Raw genomic sequence first — 12,500 nt, 5'->3', positions numbered from 1 at the left:
CCTTTTTTCTGCCATCTCTTTCAATTTACTCAAGTCAGATCTCATCACCATGATTTGCTTTTCCAGGCGCCTTTTCCAAGGCGGTTGCTGTTTTGGTTTCTGTTGGGTTGGTTGTGCTGGTGATGTTGGTGTTCGTGTCCCCATCAGTTCTGATACTAATCTTGCTCCTGCATATGTCAAGTTATTTGTTTCTGTGATATTTGTGGTGTGTATTAGTCTCATTATTTTCATTGACCTCATTGTTTTCTTTCCCTCCCTTAATTTCTTGGTGTTGCAGGCTTTCATGGAGGGGATCTTTGTTCTCTCTGTATCTGGCTTCATCCATTGTCTGATCTTTTCTACCCATTCCGTCCTGTCTGTTATTATTATTATTATTATTATTATTATTATTATTATTATTATTATTATTATTATTATTATTATTATTAATGTAAGAATCAACAATTCAATTGTAAATTGTATTGCTGTAATTAGGCTTTTTATTATATAATTTTTTTTTCATTTGATTGTGAGTTTTTTTTACCATAATTATTATTATTATTATTATTATTATTATTATTATTATTATTATTTTATTATTATTATTATTATTATTATTATTATTATTTTATTATTATTATTATTTGGGGGGGAGGGGGTCTTTCACAGTCCTCCAATTCGACTTGGTGGTATTTATAGTGTGGGGTTCCGGGTTGCATCCTGCCTCCTTAGGAGTCCATCACTTTTCTTACTATGTGCGCCGTTTCTAGGATCACACCCTTCTGCATGAGTCCTGGAGCTACTTCAGCCTTTAGTTTTTCCAGATTCCTTTTCAGGGATCTTGGGATTGTGCCTAGTGTTCCTATGATTATGGGTACAATATCCACTGGCATAGCCCATATCCTTCTTATTTCTATTTTCAGGTCTTGATACTTATCCATTTTTTCCCTCTCTTTCTCTTCAACTCTGGTGTCCCATGGTATTGCGACATCAATGAATGATACTTTCTTCTTGATTTTGTCAATCAACGTCACGTCTGGTCTGTTTGCACGTATCACCCTATCTGTTCTGATACCATAGTCCCAGAGGATCTTTGCCTGATCGTTTTCTATCACTCCTTCAGGTTGGTGCTCGTGCCATTTATTGCTGCAAGGTAGCTGGTGTTTCTTGCACAGGCTCCAGTGGAGGGCTATTGCTACTGAATCATGATTCTTTTTGTACTGGCTCTGTGCAAGTGCTGACATTCGCTTACTATGTTGTTTTATGGTTTCATTTTTCGTATTGCACTTCCTACATATGGGAGAGATGTTATTTCCATCTATCGTTCTTTGATTATATCTGGTTCTTAGGGCCTGATCTTGTGCCGCTGTTATCATTCCTTCAGTTTCCTTCTTGAGCTCAGTGGCTATTGCCATGTGTCATCGCTGGCTAGTCCTTTAGTCTGTCTCATGTATTATCCGTGCATTGGTTTTTTATGCCATTCCTCTGTTCTGTTTGTCATTCTCCTGTCTCTGTATATATCTGGGTCTTCGTCTACTTTTATCAATCCTTCTTCCCATGCACTCATGAGCCAATCGTCTTCACTGGTTTTCAGATATTGCCCCAGTGCTCTGTTCTCGATGTTGACGCAGTCCTCTATGCTTAGTAGTCCCCTCCCTCCTTCCTTTTGTGTTATGTATAGTCAGTCCGTATTTGCTCTTGGGTGGAGTGCTTTGTGTATTGTCATGTTTCCTCGTTTTCTGGCGTCTTAGTTAATTAATTATTATTTATTATTAATTATTATTCAATTATTTTTATTATTATTTATTATTAGTTTATTTATTATTAATTATTATTATTCAAAAAGATGATTTATAAAGGTTTGACATTTATAATTAATTGGAAACATACATTTTCCATTAAGTATTTCTCATTCTAAATACAGGAAATATCTCCACAAGGGCAGGAATTCTTTCTATCCTTGAAAAGTTAAGTTTCCTTAATGAAACTTAGGATAAATGGCGCTCGGAAAATAGTGCTACATTACGATTATTCTTAATAACGTCACTGGGGACGAATGTGAGCCCCAGTATTCAATTTAATCATCCATATGGAAAGACAATTAAGGGTCGGTTCTGCCCACCAGGATCGCAAGCAGTTTCATAGTGTACGTCATTTTGAAAGAGAGAGAGAGAGAGAGAGAGAGAGAGAGAGAGAGAGAGAGAGAAGGAATTTAATTACCACTCACCAAGATAAGCATAACTTAATTAAGCGGTTTTTTGTACCTGAAATTGAAGGGAGGGAAGGAGACAGTGTACCTCACACGAAGAATTCGTAGCTGAAGGTGTTATCATGGAAAACGGTCCTTTCCCGTTTATTGTTTTCCCATTAGAAACGTTCACTCACGGGGAATTGGATTGAAATTTAATATGAATGTTTCCCAGTCTGGCCGTTTGATTTTATGCAACATTGTGTTTTGCATAAACTTGGAAGAAAGGGCTTGATCTGTTTGCATGCGTAATTGAAGGTCAATCACAAGGAGTGTATACTACATATTATATATATATATATATATATATATATATATATATATATATTATATATATATATATATTTGAATAATTATCACATCACCGTGATTCATATAAATTATTCGAGCTACAAATGTCCTTTAAATATCCAAATTCGCTCTACCTCGGTAATTAATAATATTTTCATATATGTAAACCGAGGGGGGAAATTTTTTAATTTTTTTGTTTGATAGAAATTATTATCAACTAAAAAATTCCCCCTAGGTTTTACATATATGAAAATATATTAATTCCGAGGTAGACCGAATTGGATATTAAAGGACATTTGTAGCTCGAATAGTATAATGTATATATAATATATATCATATATATATATATATATATTATATAATATTAAATATACATATATATATATATATATATATATATATATATATATATATATATATACGTATATATATGTATGTATGTATGTATGTGTATGTAATTGTTTCCTACAAAAGAGGACAAATCACAGGCAATTATATATACGGCAGAAAATGGAAATTTGATTAACCTAGTACGCAATACCCGTGAACGAGAAAATGATTACAAAGAAACCAGCGAGTTAAAAAAAAAAAAAAACTTTCATAATCCCTACGCGCGAAATAAATGCAATATGCAAGAAACGAACACAATAATACTCACGAGAACAGACGCTATGATCAAAGTCTTGTTCTGCAAACTTTCCACGATGCCTTTTTGGACTTCGCTGAACGATCTGGTATAGTTGGCACCACTGGTTGGGTCCCACCTGGAATATAGAAATGATTAAAAGACGGGTTTTAATCGTTTAAGCTTTGAGTGGTACGAGCACTGATTTGAAAATGACAGAGAGAGAGAGAGAGAGAGAGAGAGAGAGAGAGAGAGAGAGAGAGAGAGAGAGAGAGAGGTACAGATGGCGAGTTAAAGATAGAAAATGTGTGCTCAAGCTAAAGGTATCAATAAACCATGAGAGAATTACAATGACTACATATGAGAGAGAGAGAGAGAGAGAGAGAGAGAGAGAGAGAGAGAGAGAGAATGTGTGGTTATGCTGAAGCTATCAATGAACTGACGGACTTACAATGGCCACGTGACAGAGGTCCATCTAGAGAGAGAGAGAGAGAGAAGAGAGAGAGAGAGAAGAGAATGTTCACGATAAGGCATAAGGAGTGATAATGTTCCAATAGTACGAGACTTCTCTGAAAAAACTTTATTTTTAAGCTAGTATAAGGCTTTGAGTTTAATCATCGGTATGTGTACATCACTTCTATATGTTATATACTCGTATTCTTAGAAAGAATATATTCACATAACAGCATGAATTGCTGTCTTTAATATGCTCATAAGGATTCCATACCCTAGTAGGCAACGACTATTATAAATGTTCCAAACCTGATTACTACTGACTCTTTTTACCAGTAATGAAAAGCTTGATCATTGTTGCCTTTAAATAGATAAATAAATAAATAAGTAAAAATAATTATATAATATATATATATATATATATATATATATATATATATATATATATAACTAAATAAATACATAAATAAACAAATAAGTATAAGAAACAGGACCACGCCAAGAAAATTGGTGCCGGGAGATTCCAGAAGCGACAGAAAACGAGAGCTGATCTTACCTCCCCACCTTAATGAGTCCGTCTTTTGTGAGCTCCACAATGTCCAGGGACACGTCCCGACGAAACCCCTCGGTGTCGAATTTGATGAGGCCCGTCAGGCCGTTTACTTGGACCTGGTTATTGAAGAGGGAGACAAACACTCATTTTAAACGGAGGATTGCGAAGCAGTAGCGAGAAATGAATGATCATTATTATAATTATAATTAATAATTCAAAGTCATAATCACATGAGACAATAAAATGGGAAAGTAAATCCACAGTAGTATGTCTGCTGATTTTTTTATTTAAGATATATATATATATATATATATATATATATATATATATATATATATATATATATATAATATATACACACATATATATATATATATATATATATCTATATATATATTATATATTATATATAGTATATCTAATCACAAAATCAACAGCCATAGTCTGTTAGGACTTTCTTTCCCATTATTATTATTATTATTGGTATTATGTTTATTATTATTATTATTAATTTAGTTATTATTTATTATTTGTATTATTTTATTTTACGTCATACATAGTATCACCCTCTTCAACAATGTTTGCCTCTTCATATGCAACAAGCATGTGGGGGCCATTGACCTGAAATTCAAGCTTTCAAAGAATATGACAATTAGTAATAAATGTATATGGTGAGGAGAGAGAGAGAGAGAGAGAGAGAGAGAGAGAGAGAGAGAGAGAGAGAATGTAAAATTTATCAGTTTTGCTTAAACATCAATTATAAAAATTAGCAATAAATCTATAAGGAGAGAGAGAGAGAGAGAGAGAGAGAGAGAGAGAGAGAGAGAGAGAGAGAGAGAGAGAGAGATATGGGCAAGAATAACTAAAAAAAGAAATTTGGAGAACGAAACTTACCAATTTCATGTAACTGAAAAAGACGAAGACGAAGACGAAGACAGAGAGAGAGAGAGAGAGAGAGAGAGAGAGAGAGAGAGAGAGGAAAGACATCCACGAAGTACAAACAAAACCTTGGAGAGAGGTGGAAAACTCACCCACTTCATGTAATTGATGAGAGAGTTCCCGTGTACCCACGTTGCGTCTCCATCGCAGTCGAGCGGCGTGATATCTATGTGCCGAGAGCGATCGAGGTCGTCCAGCGCTTTGGCGAAAAGCTGCACTGCATCGTACATCAGCGCCACCTCCGTCTGTGGTGGTTTGCAAGAAAGGAGGCGATTGGTAACCCATAGAGCGGAGGATATGACCTGGCACGCGAGATGAGATGGGAAACGAGAGAGAGAGAGAGAGAGAGAGAGAGAGAGAGAGAATTTGCTATTTTTTAACAATACCCATATCGTAACTGCCGATAGTTGTGTGGAGGATGACTTTAGATCAAATAGAGAGAGAGAGAGAGAGAGAGAGAGAGAGAGAGAGAGAGAGAGAGAGAGAGAGAGAGAATGTACGTGAAATATTGATAGGAGCAACAAGAACATTTACGGTCATATTGCTGTGAGAGCCATATTACTTGATCCGAAAACAATAAAATCAGAATTGGATTGTATTCTTATCTACCAATGAAAAACCCGCTTAATAAAACATGGCGCTATAACTGAATACTACATATGGAAAAATGAACCTTCAATGTAAACATGTTAGTTTGAATAACTGGGGGTGAGAGAGGAATATGAACATTGCTACCTGTTTTCTTTTTTTAGTAAAAAAATAACTTATTAAGTGGTACTTATAAATATCACTGCACAGAAAAAGATGCTATTTTTAGAAAACTGTTTTTCTCAATATAAAAATCAGGTTGGTCTGTCTTATGGAGCCTTGTGGGGGGGGGGGGTTGAATTATGTGAGTAATTCCTTTATTGAAAACTACACACTAAGCGACATTGAAATACAAATATTCTAACCGACCCAAAGAATTCTCACCTACTCCAGACCACTTTTCTATTAGAAAATGTTTAACTTTTCATGCAATGCTTTTTCTTCTTCTTTGTTTATTTTTTCTTATGAAGGAGGGTGAGTGCGGTAATGCGCTTCTTGGAGGAAAGCGAAAAGTGAGAGCGTTTGGGGAAAATTGGGTTCCTGCAATATCAGCTCTTCCAGGGAAGAACAAAGATCGCAAGAATTGATAAAACAACGTCGGGACGTGGAAAGGGATGGAATTTTTACTTACTGCGAGGAAGATGTGGAAAATGCAACAACACATAACAGATTCATGATATAGTAATGATAATTTGGTAAATGTCCTCTTTTAGGGAAATTAAATTAAAGAGAATGGCTTAATAATAGTAAAATAAACTGGTGTCCCATTGAACACCAGAGTAGATGAGAAAGAAAGAAAAAAAAAAGGATAAATATCAAGATATGAAAACAGAATTAAGAGGGATATGGGATATGCAAAAGAAAAAAAAATTAGAAGTATCAAGACACGAAAACAGAATTAAGAGGGATATGGGATATGCCAGTGGAAGTTGTACCCATATAATCCTCGGATCCCTGGAAAAGGAACCTGGAAAACTTGGAAAACCTGGAAAACCTGGAAAACCTGGAAGCCGAAGTAGCTGCAGGACTCAGGGAGAGGAGCGTGATATTAAAAACAGCGCTAATAGTGAAAAAAGTGATGGACTTTTAAGGAGGGAATATTAAACCCTGAACCCCAAATTATAAATACCACCCAGTTGAATAGGAAGATTGAGATAGAAAAAATATATATCAATAATAATGGAGAAACAAATCCTCAGTTTTGTATGGGTACAAATATTTAAAATATAATAACAAATTAATCTATGCAGAGCTTTCGGGAATATATTCGAAAATGGGAATCGGACATATTCCCGAAAGCTCTTTATTTTTAAATATATTTGTACCCAAACATATCTGAGGATTTTTTCTTCATTCCAAGGCTCATGCTACTAAATGTTTTTATAATATAATAATAATAATAATAATAATAATAATAATAATAATAATAATAATAATAATAATAATAATAATAATAATAATAATAATAATAATAATAACATAGTTGCCGACGATATGTAGATATGAAAGGAAGATGGTAGCCGATTAGGAAATATGATTATATATATATATATATATATATATATATATATATATATATATATATATATATATATATATATATATATATATCATATTTCCTAATCGGCTACCATCTTCTTTTCATATCTGCATATCGTCGGCAACTATGTTGCTATTATTATTATTATTATTATTATTATTATTATTATTATTATTATTATTATTATTATTATTATTATTTTATTATTATTATTATTATTATTATTATTATTATTATTATTATTATTATTATATATATACACGGCTGGAAGCAGGTATAGAAAGAAACCAACGCCGAGGCACGGCTGAGTCAAAAAAGGGAAAGAAGGATTAAAAGAATCAAGATATCAAGATAACAAGGTCACGAAGACTGAGAAGTTTTGGAATCAGGTCAAAGGGAGACTAGAGATGGAATCTTCTGCCTGGGGGGAGTCTACAGAAGAGTTGGTTAAGAGTAAGACAGACAGACAGAAAGACAGACAGACAGCGATCAATCATTTGGCGGCAATTGTTGTGTGAGTTGACAAACCTGTCTTTTCCCTAATCGTATCTCTCTCTCTCTCTCTCTCTCTCTCTCTCTCCTCTTCTTCTCTCTTCTATCTCTCTCTCTCTCTAAGTATATGTGTGGATTAGAAACACGACGATTGTGAGGACAACTGATAGAAATATTCAAAAATACTGGAAGGCATAACAAAAGTAGACAGTAACCTATTTACGTTAAAATCAGACAAGAAATGGTGGATGGAAACTAGAACTGAAGAGATACAACACATCTCATTGCGGGAACTTCTTAACATACAAGATATGTGACACGTGGAATAAACTGCCACCAGAAGTTGTGAACAGCAACAATGTGGAAGAGTTTAAAAGAAAGCTAGACAAAATCATTAGGACACTGAATGCAAGTAAAACCTGCTCCTAGAGATAAGTGAGCATGCGATGTCTCCTCTTAGGATGGACTAATAAGTCTCTGAGACATCCTAATCCTTGGAACTCCTTGTAGCTCTCTCTCTCTCTTTCTCTGTCAATAGTCTTCTTTCAGACCAAGAGACAGCTAGTGGGATTAATCCCTTCCATGAATCTCGACAGATAACCGGAGAACTGATGGTGCATGATATATCAACTCCCCACTATCAAACCTCTCCTCGCGACCATTGTGGTCATCGAAAAATACACCCACCCCAGGTCGAGGAAGAGAGAGAGAGAGAGATAGAGAAAGTTCACTTTTATGACGAAGGTCGATAAAGGAAGAGGGAGCGGTACGAAGGAAGACGTGTCCGGTGGGGAAAGATAGGGAACTGAGAGACCTCCCCCAAAAGGGCACATTTCCTGGTCTTTCAAGACCCCCTCGACAAAAGGAGGAAGGAGAATCACTCATCCTTAGGTAGAGGAGGTCGTCCCTTGTCTCCGCAGGCCGGAATTCGAAACAGTGTCTCCCGAGGCGAAGCTTGATCGCTCGAAATATTATGCGTTCAGTGGAGGTTCCTCGTCACGTCCCTAATAAAATGATCAAGGCATTAAATGACGATGCTCTTATAATGATGAAATAATACGAGGAAATGTTATAACATCTCTCTCTCTCGCTCTGTTCTTTGATGATGAAATCAATTCTCATTAGGGGAGCACATCAGACACTTCCTAAAAGGGGTGCCAAAATGTGGCAAGTCAGAGAGAGAGAGAGAGAGAGAGAGAGAGAGAGAGAGAGAGAGTCTACTACATATAACTCCATTTCATGACAGAACAAACTATATTCGACAACTGGATTGGTAGCTGAAGAAAATAAGTGTTATATGAGCAGAGGGCTTTCAGGTGAAGGATTCGGAAAGGCAAAGAAGGGACCATTTATCATTTGTTAAGCCAGCCAGAGTGAAGGAAGATCGATCTTATTGATTTTTTTTTTTTTTTTGTCAAGGAGGTAGAATATTAATGGTTTTCAGTTCTTTAAACGAAACACATGTAACGAATCATAATAAATGATATGCCGAGCAAATGTTAATAAATTTTTCCCGGGAGAATTCACGAGATGAATAATGAAATAATGGAAAACAAATTCAAATTCTCAATTACGTAACTATACAAATACATTGCTAAACAAAACATAAAGCTTTCGAGACTTGAGAAGGCTCTGTATAGTGTCTAGATCTATTTGTAAGTTACATGCGAAAAATTTATTCACAGGATTTAAGAATATAATTTTTTTTGACATTCTTGGACTCCTGGTAGGACGCACGAGGAGCTACTAGCCTTTCAAAAAGTCTGCTGGAATATTAAGATATGACATGATAACTGTCGCACGGAAAGACGGGGGTGGGAGTATGGAACAAAAAAATAATAATAAAAAAACACATATACACAGCATACGAATAAAACCTCGCCTTGCGTACCCATTGCTTATCGCAAGAAGAATTTTTTTCTTTTATCTTATTTTTTTTTTTATTTTCGTCAGAATTGCTACTCAAACTTTTGTGAAAGGGTTTTGTGCCCGAAATGCATTGCTCGACGCTCGTCCCAATCCATTTGCATACCAATGCAGTTTCTTACTGGCCGACAAATTTACAGCAACGTTACGTCGAAGATATATATATTACATATATATATATATATATATATATATATATATATATATATATATATATATATATATCAATTCAAGCTACAAATGTCCTTTAATATCTAAATTCACTTTACCTCCCAAATGATATATTTTCATATATGTACCGATTATGGCCCACGAGGAAAAATAAACGAATGAGGATCGCAAGATCTTTCGCGTAGACGTCCCTTTACTGAGCATATAGATAATGTATTATATATATATATATATATATATATAGATATATATATACATATATATAATATAATATTACTATATATATATATATATATATATATATATCTATATATATAAGCGCCGACTCTTTGAAAATGCCTCATGGCGTGTGCTGTCCATTATAGATGCGCTCTGCTTGACATTTTATAATTGCAGGTTTTTGAAGCTACAAAATCAGGTTAGATTCTGTTCAGGTCATCGTATTCCATCATACATTCACGAAGGAAGTAAAAGTCATACATTCATGAAGGAAGACTATCAGATTACAATTCCCTTGGCTAATGAGTGAATTATTTCACTCATTAGCCTTTTTAACTCATTCAGTTAAGTGATTTAATAACATATATTACTTAGAATGTATTTTTTTAACTTTTAGTTAAATAGGGTCCTGAAAATTAGTGATTAGTTTTAGTCAAATTTCAGGAAAAAGACGAATTTTGCTTTAAAATTAAAATTTGATTTTATAACCAAATTTCATCATTCTTATTGTCATCAGACTTCGTTTTCTCGATTATCCACAAGATTTAGAGCGATTTGCTTTATACACAACAGTTTTGATATAATAAATAGACACAATAACTCATTTGAAAATATACCACACAAATCTTGTATTCAACTGTTTAACTAGATATAGCAAAATGGAAGAAACGAACGAAATATTTCACCTCGAAAGCACTTAATGTATCAATAAAAATATATGAATCTAATAATATAATAAGACACAAAAAGCTCATTTGAAAATACACCACACGATTCTTGCCTTCAATTGTTCAACTCGATACAGCAAAATGGAAGAAACGAACGAAATATTTCACCTTGAAAGTACTGAATATATCAATAAAAATATGAGTATAAAAAGACTACATTACCAATGAAATTATTGCCAACTCTCCTTTTTTCCACTTATGAAAAGTTACGTTTATTTTTGACGTTATTGCTATAGAAATAAATAAATAAATGAATAAATAAATACATATATAAACAAATCAAACGGTAAATAAAGAAAGGTTACCACAACCAAATTTCGGAGAGCTGGAGAGCGGCACATTAGCATGGTACAATCAATTAAGCGCGAAAACTCCCCATTCCTGACTCATTGTGGCCCATTATCATGAAAGGAAGTGAGATAATGATGCGGCCAGACCATTAAGTTGCCCCATTTTTTCCTTTATTTACGCAGGAGGCTGTAAAAAGGATACAAAAGGGTCCTTTAGTACAGTAAATCCTTCCTAGAGATAGGAGTTTATTGGCAGTTTTGGGCGGTTTGACGTAGCATAGCGTAAAGGAGTGATTTGAGGTTTGCTCATTAAAAGTAATTCTTCTTATCAATCGTAAAACGATAATTTCACATAATCAATAAACTGTATAGTGAATAATAACGAAGAATTAAGGGACGCGGAATTACCGGATATATTTCAACGAAAATTGAACATCGAACTAATAAATGGAAAATTATTTATTGCCTCTAATTAATGAAAAAAAAAAATTTCAATAACACATCACTTACAACCAAGCTTCTGTAAATTTAAAAAATGTACTTTTATCAAGAAATAAAAACAAATTATTGATGAAAAAATATATATATAAACTTCATATGCTCATTCTGAAACTTGCCGATAAACTGAGTGGAAATTCTCACTTTTCATTGATTTAGAAACAGGAAAAGTTATTTCAAGTCGGATGTACTAATGCAAATATTTATTTTGGATTTTCGAGCGCTTGTCTTCTCGAGGGTATTAAAATATAGAGTTACTTATATGACGATGAAATAATAAGCACAATCGATAAAATTAAATGCATAATACTGTCATACAAAGTGAAGGCCGTGATATACAAACTCACTGTATAGTTTAGATTAATAATAATAAAAAAAATTAGCAAACAGTAAAAGCATGTTTGTATCAATTTGTTGAAGGCAACAAATGTTACTGAATTCGGATGTTATTAATAATGCGAACTATGCTAAATTTCTTGAGTATTTATGCTTAGAGAAAAATTGCAAGGCACAATACCCAATTGAACACTTACCTTAAGAAATGTCATATTGCTATTCTGAAAAAAAAAATGTAATTCCTCATTAAACTCATTTAGCATTCAGCGAAGTATACCACAGATAAGCTCAAAGATAAAAAGACATTTCATTAGTATGCAGCATATCAGTATAAATATATACATATTATACATATATCAACAGAAGGATCCACAGTAATAATATTTACTTAGAGAGACGAAATATATAGGTAGGAATATTTGCAGAGCTTAAACTGTGACATCCATAAAAAAATCTTATTCTGCCTGCATACAAAGATGGCGATTTTGGTTTGGCAATGTGTTTATCTTACTTCCAGGAAAGACACGATTGAAAACGCGGCTATTTAAACTTTTACAATCTAATTACGTTCACCGTAAGAAAAATATTACGGGTTCTTGGAGCTGATTTCTTCAGATAAAGATA

The 12,500-nt window shown here is 33.9% G+C and overlaps 1 protein-coding gene across 1 annotated transcript in view; it reads right to left on the bottom strand.

The window, feature by feature from the left end:
• Window positions 1-12,500, bottom strand: part of LOC135215010 (glutamate receptor ionotropic, kainate 2-like) — a 112,102-nt gene that overhangs the window by 14,033 nt on the left and 85,569 nt on the right. Inside the window, 4 exon segments of the mRNA XM_064249550.1 lie at window positions 3,177-3,282; window positions 4,153-4,265; window positions 5,181-5,333; window positions 12,074-12,097. Of these exon segments, the coding sequence (XP_064105620.1) occupies window positions 3,177-3,282; window positions 4,153-4,265; window positions 5,181-5,333; window positions 12,074-12,097 (396 nt within the window).

Source organism: Macrobrachium nipponense, chromosome 46 (assembly GCF_015104395.2).
Source record: "Macrobrachium nipponense isolate FS-2020 chromosome 46, ASM1510439v2, whole genome shotgun sequence".
NCBI lineage: Eukaryota > Metazoa > Arthropoda > Malacostraca > Decapoda > Palaemonidae > Macrobrachium > Macrobrachium nipponense.
This window is presented reverse-complemented; position numbering and strand designations above follow the sequence as displayed.